This window comes from Amblyomma americanum, chromosome 1 (genome assembly GCF_052857255.1).
Source record: "Amblyomma americanum isolate KBUSLIRL-KWMA chromosome 1, ASM5285725v1, whole genome shotgun sequence".
Lineage (NCBI taxonomy): Eukaryota > Metazoa > Arthropoda > Arachnida > Ixodida > Ixodidae > Amblyomma > Amblyomma americanum.
The window spans coordinates 353,857,907-353,880,185 of record NC_135497.1 but is presented as its reverse complement, the minus strand read 5'-3'; the positions used below and the strand labels follow the sequence as shown (position 1 = coordinate 353,880,185).

Sequence of the window (22,279 nt, the reverse complement as noted above, 5' to 3'; positions counted from 1 at the left end):
ACGTGTCCCCGGATGGCCTTTAAATAACCTTGTGATGCCTGACATAGCAACAGTGTTATTACAGGCTATAAACGCCATGCCATGTGCACAAGGTTCACCATGACCACCCTGGGGCCAGATTCTCGATATTCACATTCGCCTGTCGCCAAGGCGCCCGTGTGCTGTGCGATGTCAGTACACGTTAAAGATCCCCAGGTGGTCGAAATTATTCCGGAGCCCTCCATTACGGCATCCCTTTCTTCCTTTCTTCTTTCACTCCCTCCATTATCCCTGCCCTCACGGCGCGGTTCAGGGGGCCAACGATCTGAGACAGATACTGCGCCATTTCCTTTCACCAAAAACTAATAATAATAATTATTATTATTATTCGCCTGTCGGCGACATGCTGCCTCCCTGATTGACTCTGAGAAGTGCCAATCACCGTCAGATACAGGCGCACATTTCGCGTTGACGTCAAGTTGACGTGGCGTCGAAAATTGCTTTTTAGAAGTGTTATTCATGGTGCCCTTCTGGTAAGTATATACGCTTGTGAAGGGCAAAAGAAGCTACAGGTATTACGTATAATTACACATGCGCACGACTTGCCAATTTAGAGAAAATAGCTACATACATGGAATGGGCAATTCCTGAAATCTGATGGGCTAGAGCAATGTCACGTGAAACAAGTGATACACATGAATTATGGAGTGATGCCAAATTGGCTTTTCACCATGTATACAATGTGCCGCCATTCCCAAAAATAGCTTCCCGGGTCGCAAGGTAACCGTATCATGCAAATATGTGAATGAAACGCTGATTTATACGTCGTTAGGTCGCGGCAGATTAAAAGGCATTTATTTGAAACCAAAACTAGGCTTGTAAAAGTCTTCTTTTGTTTGCACAATGCATTGAAACGCCGTCATAAGGGCACATGTGAACTAAGCAACGCTTGAGAGCGTTAATAGGGTTTAGGGAGAGCTTAAATGTGCTTCCGCATAGGGGCGCTAACTGCTCTCCCGTTCAAACCCTTCGCTCGCTGTGAGATATCATCAGTCCGTGCGGTTAATGTAGCGTGGCAATGGCTGCGCTGGTGGTGCGTTTTGTCAGTTTTGCTGCTCGTAAGATTTATTCGTCGTCTGTCAAACCGTAGAACTGCGAGAGGTGAGCGACTTTCGAGGGCACCCCGATGCTTTCGTGTTCTCTGACTAGACAGCTCGTCTGTGACCTGACGAGGCGTATGGTATGGAACCTATGCAAGGATGCATTGCCGTAAAAGGCAGTAGCGAACTGTCGAACTGTGAGGTGCGATCGCCAGCAGTGAACGTCGCTGCTCGGATGGTGGCTTTGCGTGCTTGACCAGTGGATGACACGATAGGTGTTCGCGCGGCCGACCAACAAACTCAAGGAATGTGTCGTTCTTCTCGACGAGACATCCGTGTGCATTCGCGCACTATCTGATGACAGCGTTGTCAGCAAAACAGCGTAAACGTCTGCCGGGAAAGGTGCAACGAGACAACGCCTCCAGCATCATTCAGGTAAGGAAACAGTTTGTATAGCGTCATCCTCGTTCCTTTTGCTTGCAGGCTGAAAATGACTTTAAAGCAAGCAAATGAATATCTGCAGGGCGCATGCTGCAAATACAAAATTTCTTTTCGGATTTCGATCTGCTCTGTGCACCATACCCTGTTTCAGTTTATGCACACAGCGCCAAGTTGAGAAAACTAAAGCCTAGCAAGCCAGTACGTTCGTCAATATCTTGGTTTTTGAGGTCGATGAACGTGAAAGGAAGCATAGGTTTGAAATCTGCTGGGAGGAGTGATTTCCTTAAGTGTGGAGAAAAAAAATTGCCTGAAAGCTTAAAAGAATACTTTAGCCGATCTTAGGCATTATTAATGAAGCACATTAAGGTGATTTCGCTACTCAAGCTGAAATTTTCATAGCAGTGTTGCAGCATCAGTTACACAGCGGTGACGTGGAAATGACTGCAGGATGGAGAGAAAAATTTCTGTAAGGGCACGCGGAAAACAAAGATATGAGTCTTGTACATTTCTTTCTACAGGTGTGCTGTTCCTGCCGGCGAAGGTTCCAGCACATAAGTCTGTGTACGATCGATCCATGACCAGTTTGCAAGGAATATGTCCATTCTCCAGTACTGCCCGCATGGAAATCGTCAACCTGGTGAGCACGTGCTTAGGGTGTTGTAGCAGGCATGAAGGGATAACGTGTTTACCTGGAGGAAGATGGCATACGGTTAGTGATATTGCATTTATATATAGTTTAATGAGGCAGGAAGGACAGCGTAAATAGAACCTGCATATGAAAATAGTGTAAATTAATCAGCTCTATAGTTTTCAGATAACCGCAGAGATAGGTGTGGGTGACACAGTGATGTTCTGTGGCTTTGCATTTTTCTTACTGACCACAATGTCATGGCGGCCTCATTTTTATTGCTGCAAAATGCAGAAGCATGCATATACTAATAAACTCAAGGTAGTCGTAAATAATGAAACTTGTGCCCTTCCCTGCAATGTTTTTTGTAGTGGTTTCCTTTACTTGAGTATAAGAATAATTATTTGTGCCCATTAGTTAGGGAAATCTACCTTCTAGTACGTGTAGGTATTATGAAACAGCTGGGTTTTTTACTAATGATTGGTTTTGCAGTGAGCATATTCTACATTCGTATGTAAAACTGGACTGTAGTGTAACTTGCAGCTTCAACAATCTCACATATGTGGAAACCCAATGTCTAGCTTGTTCGAAGGATTCAGTGGACAGGATTAACATGCAGGTGATGGCGTGCATCTTGTGCAGACGTCTCGGACCACTCTCACCATTGGGTTTCATGTGCTCGGGAGCCATGATGCTAGATTCATCTTCGCTCACCTCTTCGCTGGACTGGTTACCTAGGTGGATGGTCATGCCAGGCTCCTGAACGATTACATGAGGTGCCTGCAAAGGTGTCGAGTGCTGTACTACTTGGTCAAGAGCTTTCTTCGAAGAGCAGCAGACCTTGGATTGTGCAACACAAAGTATTCATCCACGCTCAGCTGCAGGACCATGACATCACAGGCGAGTGGTGATAATAGCAGTTGCACCAGCATGTACAACATGGAGGAGGGCACAGCACCGTTTGGATTCTACCTAACATACCAGAAGTATATGGTCAGCTGCTTATGGGAATTACACTCACTGCCGTGGTTTTCATGTGTAGCTATGCCCGAAGCAGTCAGTGTACATTTTCTCTGCTTCAAGTTTGATAGCATACTGCTAGGAAGCTGGTGAAGTCTTCATCATTTTGGTGCTCTTCTTTAAACAGGACCATATTTTTGGCTTTCAATTTATTGGTGGTATGCATCACAATAGAGATTAGCTTTCTCTGGTGTTGGAATTTTTCGTGAGTCAGGAAGTGTCCCAAGTACTTTCTGCCTACTGTGCACCAACTTTCTGAGTGTATGCTTCATCACAGGCTTTGCTGATTGTGAAGAAATGCCGTTCCTTGGTGTAGTGCCTCCTTATGCGTTCTGCTTGTATAGTCGCGAGTAAAAAATATTATCAGAAATCACTGGCGATCAGAGTTTTTATATCTCACCACGCGGTTCTGAGGTTTGCAGACCTGCCTATCGGGCAGTTTCCATTTTTGCAGCATAGGGGAGACGGCAGGAAGTAAGCTTTGTCAAGTGTGCCATCGTCCGAGCGTCGAAGTGCCGACCCTATGTGGCAGTATGTGTGGCATTTATTTTGGATCGGTTATCATGAGCAAAGATGGCTTCTTTTTTATTACTGTTTTTTATGTCCGTGATGGTTTATCAAAAGGAACTTGCGGGAACAATAGATGATGCCACTGCTTTTAGCCAGTATTCTACAAGCTCGAAAAACCGATAGTTTATTTTTCTGATGCAACTAATTCGCACAAATCACTTTATTGGGAAAGTGTAGTAACAATATTAACAGGAGCACTATACCCTCAATTCAGGAAAAGAAGTAAGGAGGATAGCCAGCTCGCTGTCGTGATGCGAGAGCAAACACGTCATTGCACTAATGGTGTGCATATGCCCCATTGACCCTCACAATGCTTTGAAGGCGCTCAGGGAAGGAGTCAGGCTGCTTGCAAGTTCAGGAAGAGCCTGGAGCCTGCTCGATTCCTCTTGAACTGCCGCCCAAAAGATATCTGGCGATGACTCGAGCAGCTGCCTTTTAGCTAGTATTTCATTAACCCCCGTATATTTTCAATTATATTAAAATGTGCTCCCTTGGGAGGCCATGGCAGCTCCTGGATGCAGAGCTGTTCAAGCAGTTGCCAAGTGCAGCGCGGCTGAAGCTGCTCACAAAAATAACTGCCAAACAAGCAAAAAAAAACACCTATCCTATTCTTCATCAGTTGCCTGCGGGAGCAAGGCTGCGTTAAAGAAAGAGAGAGGGCGAGACAGAAAAAATAAATTTTGCTTGGCCGTGACAGTCCTCTGAACCCCCCTAATGCTGTAGAATGGGGACGTCCCAGCACTCTAGTTATCAGCCCCTTCGTCACCCGCAGCGCCACGCGTTGTCATTCCGGCGCTCCGGTGTTCCGTCACGTGTGCTAATCTTTTTTACTCGCGAATGTACACAACGAATATTTTATTTGGTGTTCAAGTTCAGTGAAAGAGAGGAAGGTACCAAAATGTTTTCTTTCTGGCACCAGAGTGTTGACTAGGACATCTTTCACCAGTGCTTGTGCAGAGCCAGCAGCCTACAATACGCTCAACGTACGGCATGGTCGCTATGCCTGTAGTCATGTACAACATCTCTTCTTGAGGGTGGAACACACCGTGTGTGGCACTGTTTGTGTGATAAAATCTCATTGTTCTTTGCCTCATGGCCTTTGGTTGCCTCTGTGCTTGCTTTCGGCTGATTCTTTCACATGCTGCATGTAGTTACACTACATGTACTACACCAAAGGACTGTTTTATTTAAGAACTATTACTCTAAAGAAATATTTTCTTGTGGGAAAAGCCAAACAGTTGTTTCATGGTTAATAATTTCCAGATAAAAATGCAAGGCTTGGGCACAGTTTTGACAGGCTACCCATTCCAGCTTTCCTAGTCGAAGTGGATAAGCCTGTCAAAAAACCTAAAAGTTCTGCATTAATTCAGCTGGAGCTAACTGGAAGTATAAATTATCTGGCTAGATCTAATTTCTGTGTCAATAATTAAGCAGCAATAGATATTTTGCAGTTGGAAATGAACGGTTTCTAGCTGGAAGGATATTTCCACTTCAGCAATCCCTAGAAATGAGATATTTTTTTTAGTCTGGGCTGTCAACCTTGTACGCATGCAACACAAGATCACTGCCCGCCTATGTGCTTAGTGGCACTGTGTGTGATCCCATTTTCACTGAGTCAGCATTTAGAATTTGCTCCGTGGAGGTTGGTGACGCTGTTCGGTGATTATAAGGAAAATTGCAGACAACCTGCTTACCCTGTGCACTCTTAATGTGACTGTGCCTACAATGATGAACATGTTGCCATTTTCCAGTTTAACAAAGGTGACAGTTGGTTTCTCATCTTTGACATTGATGGAAGGCAGCTCTCTTGAAAAAATTTGTCCTTGTGTGTGAGCCATACTGGTGAACATTTGATGTTCCAGTAGGTAATGAACTGCAGTGTGGCTGCATAATGTATTCCAGCATGCACAGAGGACAGTAGTGAAATTAAATCATTACAAAAATATTACACTCCACAAAGTGTAGACTGTGGGCGAAAAACACACCTCACTCCTGTCAGGCATAGCAACTTGTCTTCATCCCCCCAAAAAACTTTCCGTTACTGTGATGTGCGCAGGCTTTCCATACCGTTTTTCTACAGTTGCACATCTGGCCATTTTGATTCTTAAAGGGGCTCTGAAATGCATCACTGCATTGGGTGCTCGCAGCCGCCTCCGTCGCTTGCACCTGCGTATATAAGTTGAGAGATGGCTATTGGTTAAATTTTTTGGACATCTACCAGCTACAATAGCCACGGCCAATAAGCCGTGTAGCTCCGGCTGGTCAGGAAGCTCTGCCCTTGAAGGTGTGGCCGGCAGAGGAGCACCAGGCTTCCATCGTGCAGAAAGTGACTAGAGGAGAGGGAAACGCGCGCAGATGCGGAAATTCAAATTTTGACTAGTGATCGCTCAGCTTCTACAAAGCACACTAAAAAACTTTTTCTTGGACACTACTTGCAAAGCGGCGTGCTTTAACATCCCAGGCAACGTTATTATAGCCGCTTTCAAAGCCCCTTTAAGGTGTTGCCAATGCCACCAGCCATACAGCACTGCTGATATTATCTGTTAGTATGACAAAAAAAAACTTTTATTCTGACAGTACAAGGAAAGAACCCTGACTTGCTTTGCTTTGGTTCTCGGGTCTAGGTCAAAAATGAAATTGCCAACACAGGAGTAGATAAAGCTAATTTTTCAAAGAGCCTTTAATTCATATATTTTGCAACCTTTTCTACCATTATATTAGATATTAATTGTTTGTGTTATTTATAAACTTTAACACTTGGAAATTCAGCGTCATACCTGGACCCTGTGTTTCGAACTGCCTGAATGATGCTGCAAAGGCACTTTACCTTCCATGTGCACACATCACTATGCATCTTAATTTTTTTTTGTTCCTACAGCAAGGGACTGCACTTGCCTTTGTGCCGATGCAGTTCAACCTTTATAATCATGTGCACTTAAAACATTGACTGAAAAAATCTATGGTGCAGTATTCGTGCTCGCACCCTCCTGTGTCGCTTGCACCTGCGTATATAGGTTGAGAGATGGCTATTGGTTAAATTCATTGGACATCTACCAGCTACCGTAGCCACGGCCAAGATGCCGCGTAGCACAAATACCCACCCTTTCCGTAATACTGCTGTGCTTATGTTGTCTAAAATTCTCTGTCTGCTGTCTGTGCTTTTTGCATTCTGTTGATGTTATTTTGCTCCTACTTGTCCAGTTTCCAGTACTTAAGTACCCCAGCAAGGACGATTTGAGGCATCATTAAACAAATCAAATAAATGACTTGAAATGGGCTGAGTGACTGCAATTATTAACATGGAGAGATTCCTTTTTGTTGGTTGGGCTTTGGAATCAAGGAAAGCATTGTGGATGCATGTAAGCTTGAGTAATTAGCAGTAAGTGCTTTATGCCATCATCAGTACCTCAGTAGACACAGTAATATTTTTACCTGCTAGAAACAAAAGCAAAGATAAACATGCAATGCACTGTGATGTCTAGGGCATGGTATGCCTCAAAGGGAGCACTTGGACATGTTGGCTAACAGCCAAGAGGCAAAAATTCCTTTTGTTCATTTCTGCCTGCCTTATATACTGGTGTGCGGTGATAAGGTATGTACATGTGCCGTTTTATCATGGTTGCACACAACCATGCGCACACCGATCGGAGTGACACCACATGCCCGAAGCTGCCGCTCTTTAAAAGCGACAAATGAAGACTACACAAGGAAACAATTTTTAAGATTTTTATGCTTTTCACACTCCAATGCTTAGTGTTATTTGAGGGCTCTAATACAAAGTTGTGATGGGTTCTTGTCTCATGCACCCTGCTGACATTGTAAATTATTTGGCTTTTGAAGAACAGCTTCAATTTGTTCCTTGATAATTTTCTCTGAAGAGGTTACCAAGCATTCATGATATGTATTGTCGATCTGTTTGATGTGTTCTGTGGCTGCAGATGTCTATGTGATTTGAAGGGCCGCATGCTGCGCATTTAGTCATGCAGCTGTGTATAGTCTGGGCGGAATGACTCGAGAACATGCATATTGCGTACTTTTCTACTTTGCAATGAGCTATCCATTAAGAAGGAGTTTATAAATGTGTACTTCGGTTGATCCTTTACTCGGAAACATGAGTCAGGCTTGTTGCATACTAGAGGTGAAAGCATGCAGATAAAATATTTTTGTTCATAGGCGCAGTTCATATTTCATTCTAGCTTGACTGTACATATGAGCCCGGCTGTATTTTATAAATACTTGTTTTCATCTGAAATGCAGCTGGACATATTTTATACATTGTAATCTTTTGTATGCACTACACTTATTGTTCCCAACTGCATTTTGTCTCGCCTGTCTTTTAGAAGATCTGGTGGACACTGCTTTCTGGCGATTCACAGATGCCCTTAGCACTTTATTTCGTGTTGTTCATTCCTGGACTGTTTTTTATTTTGCTCACCAAAGCCATGGTCACGAAAACACAACTCTTCTTGAACGCTTCTGGCAGACATGAAAAGTTTCTTGGAGCAGGAAAAAGTTAAAGCCATTAAAATATGTCTTCACCTTCCATCTTCACTCTCTGCCTCTACGTTCCTTCCCTTCCGCAATGTTGAGTTGCTTATGTGAATACATTTTTTCTAGCCGACTTCACCCTTCCAGACATTGAACCTTTCCCTTTTACGAGGAGTCATGCTTCATTGAAGAAAGTTGCCTGGCGCTGCTGTAGATTTTTTATATTTAGTGATACTGCAGGCCAATATGTTGGCCTAATCAGGAGGCATTTCACAAACAAGAAAGCACGGACAAGCGTATATCCTGTGACATGAAATGAACATAATGCACAAAAAGAAGCACGAATCTTGCGTCAACATCGCTAAATTTCACAAGGATGATTTTGCAATGTAGCCATGAAATCGTTCGACTGAAATACACCACTGGGAACTGAATTCCACTCGTTCAACATATGAGGGAGTAAACTGTACTTGTGGGTGTTCGTTTTCACGAAAATTGACACAAACAAATTCTCATGACTGTGTCATGTTCTCCTGGTATTAGGCCGACATACGGAAGCTGTTAGCCTGATACTTTCTCTAAAAAAGAGTATTGTGTAGTAGTACAGCACAAATAATTTTTCTGTGTTTCTAGTGTCTATATTCTGTTTTATAACATTTATGGCAATGGCTTCTCTTTCGTGAAATATTTTCTATATATAAATCTTGCAGCTTTTCTCTGGACTCGCTCGAGCTTCATAGTGTCCTTTTTAAAAATGTATGTGGGTCTTAGTGTTCACAAGCATATTCTAACTTAGATAGCACCATTGCATTGTGGGCTAACATTTAGGCTCTTAGAGGTGCGTGTCTAAGCTTCCTCTTTATGAACCACAATTTATTAGCGCAGCTGTGCAAACTACTTAGATATGTGTTGGCCATGTAAGCTTATTGTTAAGAGTAACACCAAGGCAGTTATATTTTCGACTTGAGGGCAATTCTGTTTCCAAGCTGGCATGAAAATCTAGGAGATTTTTTTTGTTGCGTGTAAAAAAAGTTTTTCTGCATTGAGCTCCATTTTCCATTTGGAACACCAGTCAGTAATTTCTGCAAGGTATCTCTGCAACACATTGTGATAATCAAAGGACACAATTTCCTTGTAGATGAGACAATCATCTGCATTTGACCAAATGGGCTCTTTACCAGGAATAAGATCAAGCCAATAACATAAATTAAAAGTAACAATAGCTCTAGCACACTGCTTTGAGGGACTCCTGAGGTGACGTGATGAGTACTGGAAGTACAGTTTCGAACTTCAACAAACTGTCCTGTGTTTTTGAGAAGCTGGTATCCACTGTATGATACGAAAAAGTGGTCCAATTATTTCTAATTTATATAGTTGCTTTACATGGGGAACCTAATCAAAAGCGTTGCTAATGTCCAGAAAAAGCACATTTGTCTAGATAAATCAAGTATCTGGAATAGCTCATGTATGATTGTTAAGAGTTGATTCACAGTGAAGAGTTCTTTCCTGAAACCGTGCTGAAAAGGTGGCAATATCCTGTCACCTTTCAAGAGCTCTTGTATGGAACTAGCGACAATGTGTTGCAATAGCTTGCAACAAGTGCTAGTAATAGATACAGTATGGCAATTTGAAACAGTTTGGCGATCTCCTTTCTTGTGTACCGGCACAACAGGCGCTTTTCGCCAGTGTGATGGTATTACTCCTAATTTTAAAGATAAATAAAAAAAATAGAAGTGAATTCAGATATTGTTCAGAATGTCGCCTCAAGAAAGCATTGGGACTGTTATCTGGCCCAGCAGGGTTTTTAATATTTATATTTAGAAGCAATGCCAGAACACCTCCGCCAGAAATTAAAATAGGATCTACCGATGGGCTACTTGTACTGGAATGTTCAGTCTGATCAAGCTGTGCAAACACACTTCGAAAATAAACATTGAAGTAGTCTGCAATGCTGTGCGCATCCTCTCTTTCAATTTCCATTAATTTTAATGCTTTATATCTTTTGGTTTCTTGGATGTATAGCTGTAGTGAAAACTTTTTAGGATCGCTAGAAACAAATTCTTAAAGGTTCGAACTATAGAACTTATCCCTGGCCGAATTTACCTTTGTCAGTAATTCTTGCTTCAGCTCCGCAATTTGTGGGTTCGTCGTCTTGTCCGTCTTTCTCAGTCTTTATTTTGCGCTGGGCCTAAATAATATCAATTTATCTAAGGACTCAGGTGTTGTTTTCGAACTGCTTTTAAAGGGACAGAGTGCTCTGTACGATACCTTACAGTCCCCTGAAAACGTTGCCATGGAAGTTCAACATTATTTTGAATCATTTGAAGGTGTGTATCTAAATAATCTGTGATAGCAACATCATCTACCTTAGTGAAATCTAATTTTTTTTCGGCTCTACGATTTTGGTAGTTCTCCGCAGTGACATTCCCGGAAAATGATATAAGTTTGTGGTCCGATATACCACAATCGGCTATTGTCGTTCGGCCATAAAATACTTCGCTCAGGAATAGAAGATCAAAAATATTATTTCCCCGGGTATCATTAAAGCGTTTGCAAAACATTGCTTGAACGAATGCCGGTTACACATCAGCTGGATTCTTTATGTCACACAGATACTGACTCAAAAAGAATTACGAGAATCGATGCATATGAACGGGAGTTATTCATTTTAGAAATTTTAAAATATAAGTGAACAAAATGCTGCCCTCAACTCGATTTTTGCGCAGCTTCCCATTCCCATTTCATTCTCCCAATGACGACACTTAGTGCCACCAATAAAAACAGCCTATCTGAGCGCGTGGCGGAAGTTCGCCCTCCATGGTTGCCTGTTCTCTGTAACTCTTTCATGCTAAGGCTGGCAGCGCCGTTTGCATGGTTACAACAACCATGTGAACGCCCAGCTGACCCAGCGATGCGTCGTCACGTCAAAGGCGCAGATGGGGACACTGATCTATGACGTTCCCTTACTTACGGATCCGAACTCGAGCGCGAGATACTGCGACGGTGTGACCGCCTGCGCAGGATATAAGACACATTCAGCATAGTGCGTGCCGCTACTGCTTACCGCCTACCATCGCCCGTCCTCCTAGCGCGCTGATTGGTCACGGCGAACAAGGAGCGCGCGCTGTTGACGGGAAAGTGGCGCCATCTGGCGCCGCCGCCCTGTGATCCTTTACAAGCTGACGATGCCCACTGCCTGCTAAATGTGAAACGAACGCATCCTTCTTTGGGACCGAAACGAACGCTTATAGAGTGAAATGGCCCTATCATTGTGTTCATTGTGTTCATTACCGTTAGCGTTGACAACGTTCTAGACTCCGATGATATTTAGGAAAGGAGGGCGCGTGGCTGGCTCTCTGTCATTGTACGGACGCCTCAATCGCTTTGAGGTACGTGGCGGTGGTGAGAGAGAGAGGGAGATGTGGGCGGGCAACTTTTTCGGCAGACACGCGGCACTGCAGCAATAGGCCGCAGCGTTCATTGGGTGACCAACCTCTCGCGATCAGCGATTAATTTAACTGCCACCTGCCAGGGTGGCAGGGTGGGCGCACTCGCTATCCAGTGTGCGGAACACAACGTTACAGACGCCAAGCCGAGTCTAGTTGCCGCATACACCTCAGCTTTCGCTCTCTAACCAGGTTTAGCAGTAGTTGAACCGCAGCTCATTTTTTTTCCGTGACGACCGGCTTGTAAGGTCTTCGCATGCGTTCAGCCCCATCACCCATCACCATCAGCACGTCGCGTTCAACACCATCACCCAGCGAAAGTGTGTGGCTGTTACGCGAGGACCGCCGCCGCAACGCGTTTCACTTCCCTCTCTTCGGCAATACTGAGCGACGCGTACGCATGTACGTACGCGCCGCAGCTGCTCGGCTTCAGGCATGACTTTAGAGCATCGGTGTGTTTTGTACTTGGCACCAGGTAGCAGACGACAGTATTTATTATTTCATACTTCTTTATTTTGCAATTTAGTCTGGCGCCGCAACGATGTACAAGTCAGGGGTACGCCCCGCTCTGGGGAGGATCGGCGAATATTGAGAATCGGGCCGCTGGACATTGTGCACCTTGACCACCCTGAGCCAGCCCCAAAGCATGACCCACCCACGACCAAAAATTTGACCTTGGCAGATTTGGGCCAAAATCAATGTCTAGCCATAATTGACCACGCCCAACACGATGGTGATCACTTTAGAAATTTGGCCCGGGCTAGTCCCGAAATTTGGTCCACCCACCTTCGAGTTTTGACCTTGGCAGATTTGGCAACCCCCGAACTAGTCCCGGACAATTGCCAAAATTTGACCTTGGTGATTTTTTTTTGGTTTATGGGGTTTTAACGTCCCAAAGCGACTCAGGCTATGAGGGACGCCGTAGTGAAGAGCTCCGGAAATTTCTACCTGGGGTTCATTAACGTGCACTGACATCGCACAGTACACGGGCCTCTAGAATTTCGCCTTCATCGGAATTCAAGTGCCGCGGCCGGGATCGAAACCGCGTCTTTCGGGTCAGCAGCCGAGCGCCATAACCACTGAGCCACCGCGGCAACTCCTTGGTGATTTGAGAATGCTTGAGCAATATAATAGGTTTAACAAGTTCAAACCCTGAAAATTTTTTCTCTGCCCCCACCCATTCGCACAGACAAGATACGTGTTTCGTATACGTTCGAGTTCATGCTCTTCAGGTCTGGGCTAACGTTCGGGTTCGGCTTCGTGTTCTTCAGGTTTTGACGATGTTCGCCGGAGTTTGCCGAGATTAGAGCTAAAAAAATTTCATGCTTAAAGTAAGTCAGAGTGGTCGCGTCAAGACGAGCTCTTGTGCGGGTGCTCCTGATCACGTGGGGTACGTCCCACCAATGGAAGAGGTGCGTTTCCAATGTTGAACCAAATATTGATGAAAAAACTGTCTGCTGTCGCTACTTGCGGTTACTACTTTCTACCTTGCTCGCCTGTATCATTGCAGTCGCTATGTCGATATCGTTCTCTATACTAATTATTTTTTTAGAAATATCGCTGATTATGCATGCATCATAGACAAACCGACACGACCTCGATTCGACTTTGCTTCGTGATGTGTTCTCACACCAAATGTCAGCTGCAGCGCAACCAAAATAATAAAGTTAGTACAAGGCTTTCTATGAGCACGACATATGCGATGTATCGAGACGCGCATTGCACGCAGTGGCACATAACGGTCGAGTGCTAGCCCACTGACAGCATCTGCACGCTGTGAGGAAAAGTGCATACATCGTCTACTCAAGTGACAGGTTTCAGCGCTTCACGGTCACTACGGCAAAAAAAAAAAACAATGGTCCGTTAAAATCGTTCAAACGCACGTCAAAGTAGCTGCAGCTATTACGCGCAGTAGCCAGACTACGGCGCCGTGTTAACCATGCCAGCACAGGCTAACCTTTGGCGGCTATCAATGTTAGCGCTCAAGTCATGCACATACGCCGCATGCTCTGGTCCTGCGATGAGACAGTATACAAGCATCGACGATGCCGCACGAAAAAAAAATATAATGAATAGACAAAGCCATTTTGCACGGTGACTGCGATGAAACAGGCCATAGGGCGCACTGGACAGGCAAGCAGTAGCTAGCAGATAATTTTTTACATCATCCGTTTTGCTGCCGCTAGAAGCACGTCGCCAAACCTTACCCATCTCAGCGCTGCGCCGCTGGTCGCAGTCACCTGATTCCGGGCGATGAAGCAGCAAAGTGGCAGTGCTATGATGTTCTTGCGCACGAGTTCTCCAAAAGGTTCAAGCTGACGAAGTTAAGGAGTATGAGCAGGAGTCTCGGACCTTTCCTTCGCGGTACGTAAGCAGCACTGATGCGTAAGCAGCACTGAACATTGATATGTTCGCGGCGGTGATTGCACTTGCATTTGCAAATTTTTGACGATTGATCATTGCCGCGGTGGTCTGGTTTTGTGCTCTGCAAATGCAGCGCTGGTGTTAATCAGTGGAAACAATGGAAAAGAAAAAGTGTGTGTGCACGGCGATAGTGCAATGTTTTCGTGGATCATAGTGTCAGTGTCAGCTGGAGACTTACTGGCTGGGAACTACACTGGTCAAGCTCTAAAGGCATGTTTCGGTGCCGATCAAGCAGCTGTTGTCTCGCGAATAGCCTGATGATGTAATGTGCATGTACTTTTGCGTAAATTTATGATGTGGAATAAATAAAACACACCGATCATTGGAAATGGTCGGTGGTAGCCACAAGGCTTTCAGGTTCTGTTTCCGTCACGCTACCGCTCTGCAAGCGCCTGACATATTCGGTCTGGCGGCGCATGTTCCGACAGAGATTCAGAGTTCGTACACGATCTGTGGGTGTACACTTTGCAGCTGTGACTTTTCTACCCGAACGGTGGCACAACATTTAGCCCTCGCAAGCAGGTCTGAATTGGTTTCCTACACGATCTGTGTGCTCTGGTTCAGACGATCAAAGCGATCAGTCGAAGAAAATTTTAAAAATTTGAACTTCAGTTTTTCACCGTTAACCCTGGTGAATGCCCTTCATGATGTGTAAGGCATGATTGAAATTTCTGCTTCTTTGGGTAACAGCGCCGTGAAGCTTTTCCTAGCGAGGCGAAGATGCAGCGTCGAGGGGAATGCGTAGCAGTTTCTCGATACCAATTGTTGTCGCATAGCTCGAGGCTCGGGCATCCGTGCTCTGGCCAGGCCTTACGTGGCGTACTGGTTTTTGTCGTAACGTGTACCATGCTGTCTAGTCTTGGTTTCCCCACAAGCTGCTCTGGTGACACCTTTAGGGGAACAATGGAACGACTGCAATGCAAACTGCGCAATGCAGGCCGTTGCTGTATCTACAATGAATGCCTTACAAACGGTTGTGTATATGACTTGCTTAAAGATCGGTTAAAAGAAACTTTACTAACTTACATAGAGCCACTGGACCTACGAATAGTACCAAAGTATACGACCAGAGCCATGAGAATGTCATGTTCGCCCAGTTATAGGTTTAGATAGATTATTAAAAGTGAGGCGCAATAAATGTTTGTCTGGGTGAACGGTTCAACCACGCCATTAGGGAAGGAGTGAAGGGGATGAAAAAAATTGGCAAGACGATCGTGACACCTGGCATGAGAAAGCTGTGATAGCAGTTGCATTTAACTTTGGCGATTGATTTGATGCTTTTGGTCTAATGAATATTTTTGCTCTAAGCTGAGGCTTCACACACGCGACAGAATTTTTTCTGGACGATGAAGGTGGGTGGAGATCGGTCGAGAGTGGCTGGTGGGTGGTGCTTCTGGAAGATAGCGGGCTTTCCCATTGCGTCCTTAATTTAGTCTCGTTGTCTCTTTTAATACAGTATCATTTCGGCTGTCGTCGCACTCTAAACATAAAGGGGAAGAAAATTAGTAAGCTTTCCTCTGGCGCAGCCCCTTTTAAACAAGTAAGTACGCTAGGGGAAGCGTACTCCGTTTTTACTCAGATATAGCCGTATTCATGTTTACAGTGCTTGCAGCTTCCGGTTTCCCCGTAACGAAATTTTTTAATTGGTAAATTCTGGTCACGTAACCTTGTGCCGTCATCACAACTTGCCCACCGTGGCAGGTGGCAACTTGCCCACCTGATTTTGAGCAGTTGACTGCCCACCGCTACCAAAACCAATACATTTACAACATGCTCTCCATGGCGCTGCGCATGAGCCTTACCGGAGCTCGGGAAGAGCAACTTGGGTCTCAAAAGCCCCACAGGTGGCTTTGTTTTAAGCAGCCACCTGCCGGGGCAGGGGCGCATCGGTTAACCGCTGCACCACTTCACCATTAGTGGTATGACTCCCCGTGATCCATGAATGCGTTTCATATGGTCGTGACGTCATCAACAACACATGACCTCCGATGAACCTAAGACACCGCCAAGTATTGAAACCTGAGGACCTCCAAAATTTGGAAGTTCGCCTAGCCCAAAATATGGATTAGGGTGGATTGGTGGGTCAGATTAGTATGATCTTGTATGATAATACAACGGAAGTTACTCCAAATTTTAGAAGGTGATGACTCATGCATACCATGCAAGGGCAATGCAACCGGTGGGGGAAAATTGCATCAACACAAAACGAAGACAGGCCTTTCCCCTCGTTTGTTCACTAAGTAATTATCAAGAACCCTCTGACCAACCTCTATCTACCATTGTTCACTTTGTGTGTATAAAGAACAACATTAGACACTCATTGTAGACACCATAGCAGGCTTTCTGAAACGCTACCGAGTTTTCATGTTTAAGGCCGTGGTTAAGAAGGCTCTCACGTTTTTCTGTTTTTTTTGCTCCTCTGATGCATGTGCTTCTTCTGTGTGGTGGATCGCGCTTCTGGAAGCTAAAGGTGGGCGGTGTTGGGATGGACAGGCGGATCGAAAGAGGCGGTGGGCGCATGGGCAGCCCTGTATCAGTACTACGGGTAAGCTTTCTGTGGCTATGCATTGGAAGCTACGTGCGCCCGACGGCAGCTTGCACGTGTGTGGAATGTCTTTCGCTCCTGAGCGTGCGCGAAGAGCGCCCTTGTGCAAGCCTTGCGCCTCGTGCTCGTAGTTTTTATTGCAAACTGCGAATCAGTAATTTCACCCCTACTTTTCAATATAGCAATGATCGGGCTGGCCAAGCAACTAGAAAAGATAGAAAGAATCAGACACGCGATGTACGCCTACGACATAACGGTCTGGATAAACCGTGGCGCGCTCGGAGAAAAAGAAGAGAAGCTACAAGAAGCGGCCACTTGCATAGAGGAATACGTAAAAGCAAGAGGCCTCGCTTGCTCTGCAGAGAAATTAGAATTGCTAAGAGTCTGGAGAGGCAAGATGAACCAGACGGTGCCGCAAGAAGAAGCGTATAAGCTAAGGGTTTATCTGGAAGGGCAGCCGATACCAGAGAAGACAACCGTAAAAATACTAGGAATGTGGCTCCAGTCCAATCAAAGATGCAACCACACTCTGGCACTACTCAAGAACACCACGGTGTAAGTAGCACGCGTGATAAACACAAGACGGGATGAGAGAGGAAGACACGCTCCAGCTGGTCACAAGCCTCGTAATCAGCAGAGTAATATACAGACTACACCAAGCATGAAGAGCAAAGAATTGACGCTATAATAAGGCGGGCATACAAAACAGCATTACACCTGCCACAACGCACATCAACCGAAAAACTATTAGCTCTAGGGATACATAATACATTTGCCGAGCTAAAGGAGGCAATAATGAGCAACCAAATCGAATGACTAAAAAAACCAAAGCAGGAAGGGCACTCTTAAGGAGATACTGCAGTGAAGGATTAGTAAATTAACTCGAGGCCACAAAAGAGATACCTGAAAAGTATCGGAGCACAATACATGTTGCGCCCATACAAAAAATATGGATCAAAATCTACATAAGGCAAGAAGAGAGGCTGGGGCCGAACACATGCAAAAAAGGTTAGATTAGAAAAGCAACGTTGGATACACCGATGCTGCCAGATACGACCACCACAACGGTGCACTGGCCACAGTTGTAAACGAAAACCTACAAGAAGTTACAAGCGTGGCACTAAAGGACTGCACGGTTGTGGAGGCGGAAGAGACGGCGATAGCTCTAGCAATCTCGGAAGGCAACTTTACCGGCAGATCCCTGACAGTCGTAACAGACTCGCAAGCGGCAAGTCGAAATTACATGAATGGCAGAATAGGGAGCAGAGCGCTACGCATTATAGACACCCACCCAGCCGACAAAAAAAACATTAAACACACGATTGTCTGGATACCAGGGCATACAGCGGTAAAGGGAAACCAAGTGGCTGATAGAGTGGCTCGAGGGCATACAAGCCGAGCACCCTATGCATAGAGGCACGAGGAACCCGAACCTGTAACCCTAAATATTCAGACATACTGAAATACTACAAAGCTGTAAGAAGATATCCACCACCCAACGCCAGACTAAGCACTGAAGAGGCAGCTAGATGGAGAATAATTCGAACAGACAACTTCCCCAGCATAAATATCTTAAGCAAAATGTTTCCTACACAGTACGAGGCAAGATGCCCATGGTGGGGTGACAAAACAACACTGTCATACGTCATGGGCCTGTCAAAAGATAGAGCCCCTAACCCGAATATGGAACAGTGGGAGGGTATGCTGACCAGCACACACCTGGAGACTCAAAAGGGTCTGATAAACAGAGTGCGAGGCGCAGCCATACTCAGTGGAGCCTTAGACTAGGGCTCCAACCCTGTAAAAAAATGGAGTGTCAACCGAAGAAGGAAGACACCATCTGAAGCCATCAAAAACGAATTTGAGAGCTCAATAAATGTTCTTTCCTCCTCCTACATTGCATAGGCACAGGAAGTTGCTCATGAGTGTGGAGTGGTGTGGCGGGGAGGTTGCTGGTAGTTTGTTTCTGGAGCGTGGAGGCTTCATACAGACGCCAGAAGTTTCCCAAACTTACGTTACTGCTACCGCAATAAAGTAAAAGGGGTAGAGGATGAGGAGAGTGCGGTCAGATTGCACGCATGGCTTCTGAGATGCGTTGGTGGGCAGAAACCGCTAGGCATGCAATGCGACATGGGAGGCGATGGCGCTTGGTAAAATTTTCAACAACGTTAGTTTTCTTGACGGTTTCCTTTGCTCAACTAAATAGCGCTACGCTGAAACTCTGTGCTAAAACACCTGCCCTATCTGGGTGGTGCTGCGGTTGTTCCACGGCTGAATGAAACCGAAAATATATCGCCAAAACTATTTCTGACATGACAAAAGCGAGACAATATACTCCCGCTTGTCTGATTGACTTTCTTGTTCTGCTGCGCCTTAAAAGGTTTTGCCTAACCAACCTGCGTGCGCTCGACTTGATCTGGACACACTGACGTGTAGGCTCAGTGTGCCTTGGGCAGAGCGCGATACATGGCCGCCCGTATCGGACGCGCGGCAGCCCTCCACGCGTCATACCTAGGCAGCCGCGGCGTGAACTCACGTGCCTCATGTTCAGGTCTGTGGCTTATACAATGAAAAATAAAAATATGTGCTGGATTAAAAAGCTCTTCTCGCCTAACCGAATGTTGAAGTTCAACGGGTGCCTAAACTTCTCCACTAAATGGCTGGAAGCAAACACTGTAGCCGGTAGACCTTTGTCAGGCGTTGTACATGTCGCCTGCTCGCTGTTGCAGTCCTTGCAACATTGGCGTTTGCCACACGTGCCATTATACTCGCTCAGTTCACCTGCCGCTGTTCTGACCGCATTGCCCGTCGCGCACTGCACCTTTCACATTTGGCAATGCGCTCTGCAGTTCTGGCAATGAGCCGGAGACGGTTTTTTTGCTCCGTCATCCTTGCGTTCTTTCCGTTCTGACCACTCGAAGCACCAAGCAAATCCCTCGACCTCGCACTCATGTGCATGCAGCCCGCCGCGCAGGCACTGTGCCTCAATCCGCTCGTGTCCGTTTTTGGCTCCATTCACACCGTACAATACACATTCATACTGATATAGCATAGCATTCTATACGTGCCTTGCACCGCACCACAGAGTGCACCTCATTCTTTGTTTTTGTACTCGGCACAGCGCTCACACGTACATGTGCAACATAAGCATGTATGTCACTGTTTTCTTGACTTAGACGTCACTCCTAGCTTACCAAAGCCTTGTTTTTTGTTGTGATATACTCATAAAATTTGTAATGCTATTCCCCTAGTCTACCTGTAACTCATGTTTGCCTGCAACTGTCCTTTAAATTAAAGAAAGCTACTTATATCTGCCAGCAGATCAGCCCAATTGTTACAGTGCACCCATGTCGGCTTCTTCAAATTTCCAGGTCGTTTTTGATCGTTTCCGGAAGGCATGGTGCGCTTGAGCCGCCGTCACCTCCAGCGAGACATTCCCAAGAAAGAAGCCACACGTGGAACCACCCGCTCTATCACCAGTCATCGAGTCGTCATCACCCGCAAGATGCAGAGTAGTCATCCGGCACAGACCCTTTTGTCCCAAGCACCAGCCACGGTGTCCTTGGCGAATGGAAGCAGACCAGGCAGGAAGCTGCCTTCGGGATCCGTTCAGAGGCAAGAATCTCGGTCTACTCTTGGGAAGCTTTAAGGGGTACAGACACAAAATTTAGAACTCACACAAACGATATTTTTTGTTTCATGGCGAATTCCTTCTTACAAGTTCCTGTCGAAGGCATTGAGTCGAACATAATTTATTACGATATTAAACGTTGTCTGAGGAGCCGCTCGGCATATGGACCTGAATGAAGTGAAGACATGGTTCACTTGCCCCCAAATATTTTGAGGTAACCAAACCCAGTGGTTGTTCGCTGGAATGAGCAGCGCTTGCCGTCGACGGTGTTGGCCGGTCGACCGTCACGTCAATGTACATTTCAGCGCTGGCGCCGACCAAGTCCGAAACTGCCGGAGCAAGATCGTTCGTAATTATTAATGCTGCGCGCTTATGTTTTGAGCTAATTATCATGATAACTGGGCCCAAAGACCTTTTTCAAAGGGAAAATGCGGATGCCCCCGCAACTCTGTACCCCTTTCTGCACCCCTTTAAGCTCGGTGTGCCTGCAGGGTCCAACCGCCGAGCTATTTTGATAACGTAAGGACAACGTGGGCTTCTTTGATTTGAGACACGTCGGCGGCCAGAGCACAGCGCACAGTAAGAATAGCTTACTGGAATCCACACTTCATCTGACTATTTCCTGCAGTAGCCAGCGCACGCGACGGCTACCACAAGTGAGCTATTCTCACGTGCTCATGAGCCAACCACAGTGTACATAGTCTGGAGGTGCATGGTCGCCTCCAGCTCATAGGTTGTACCCGTTGTGAGTCGGCAGTGGCGACATGGCTCGGGGTGCCCAGCGTGCACTGCATTTCTTAGCTACTTGCCAGGAAGATCAGACGCAAAAACGGCGACGAATCAGGTATTGCCTATAGATCTTTTAAATGCAGGCGGAATATATGCGTCTTGACATTCTCGACGAGAGCGTGCTGTGGAACCCAACTCGCGGATTATGTCGCATCCCGTAAATGACGCAGTACAGCCAGCCATGGTTCTGTCCTGTTGACAGCTGAAGAAACGCAGGTCTAGGAGTGAGCGGGTATTTGCGAATTTGATGCTTTGGGATGGCGTGCTGTTGACTATTTAGCTTAGCGCAGGTTTCACTTGAAAAGTGCGCCACTGTGATTTCGGCATTTGCACAGTCGTACAAAGCATCTCTGTGCAGTGCTGGCTATATACAGTGCCGCCGGTAACGTGTTAAAAGTAACGGCGTTACTGGTAACGTGTTACTTTTTCCGGTAACATAGTAACGTACTCGTTACCATTTCGTAACTGTAACGGGTAACGTCCTTCCGTTAACATTTTTCAGTAACGTGAGGTGTCACGTTACCAGTTACTGTTTGTTCCAATTGTCACCCACTCCACCCTCCCTTTCTTTAAAAAAAGCGCAGAGCACGAAAAGTAATGTTGTAAATAAACAACACGTATAGGTGCTCTCGATGACCCTTGTTGCGGCTCGAATGCATGCCAGAAAACACCTGCCCTTGACGATGCAGCAACTAAAAAAAAGGGCGCCTCCGTGTCAAACGCCAAATGCCCTGGTTCGATTCGGAGCCTCGGCACAGGTTCGATTTTTTTTATTCAGTGAGTGAGCGGGGTTTTCAATGGCTCCCATAGATCCCGCTACCTGGATACGTTGATTAGCGGTTAAGCGCAGGCTCTGTTACGTTTATACTCTGGCGTAACGCGCGCACGCACGCTGCACGGCGACGTCACGTCGGCGAAAACAAAACCCTCTATATCCAACTGCGCTTGACTGCCGACACGTTCGGCGGGTTTGGCGCATTTTGACCGCACTGGCGGAGACTTGGACCGTCTCTATTTCGCGGCGAGTGCGCCAACCGCCGCCAGCCCGGTTCTACTCCGCGGCGAGGCGCGCGTTGTGACGTCAGTTGCTTCCTGGGAGCACCGCCACGGCGAAATCGCAATTTCGCGGCCAGTAAAGCTTTCGCTTTAAAAGGACAGAATATGCATCAAGCACGAAACACGTGCATGAACACTCATTCACACAGTTGCCTTCAACAG

General features: G+C 45.9%; 1 protein-coding gene across 1 annotated transcript in view; it reads left to right on the top strand.

Annotated features, from left to right (window-relative positions):
* The first annotated feature begins 1,030 nt into the window (after positions 1-1,030).
* Positions 1,031-22,279, top strand: part of LOC144115583 (uncharacterized) — a 47,698-nt gene continuing 26,449 nt past the window's right edge. Inside the window, exons 1-4 of the mRNA XM_077650006.1 lie at positions 1,031-1,514; positions 2,039-2,157; positions 2,791-3,048; positions 20,013-20,256. Of these exons, the coding sequence (XP_077506132.1) occupies positions 20,039-20,256 (218 nt within the window). The 5' untranslated portion in view covers positions 1,031-1,514; positions 2,039-2,157; positions 2,791-3,048; positions 20,013-20,038. The remainder of the gene's footprint in view (positions 1,515-2,038; positions 2,158-2,790; positions 3,049-20,012; positions 20,257-22,279) is intronic.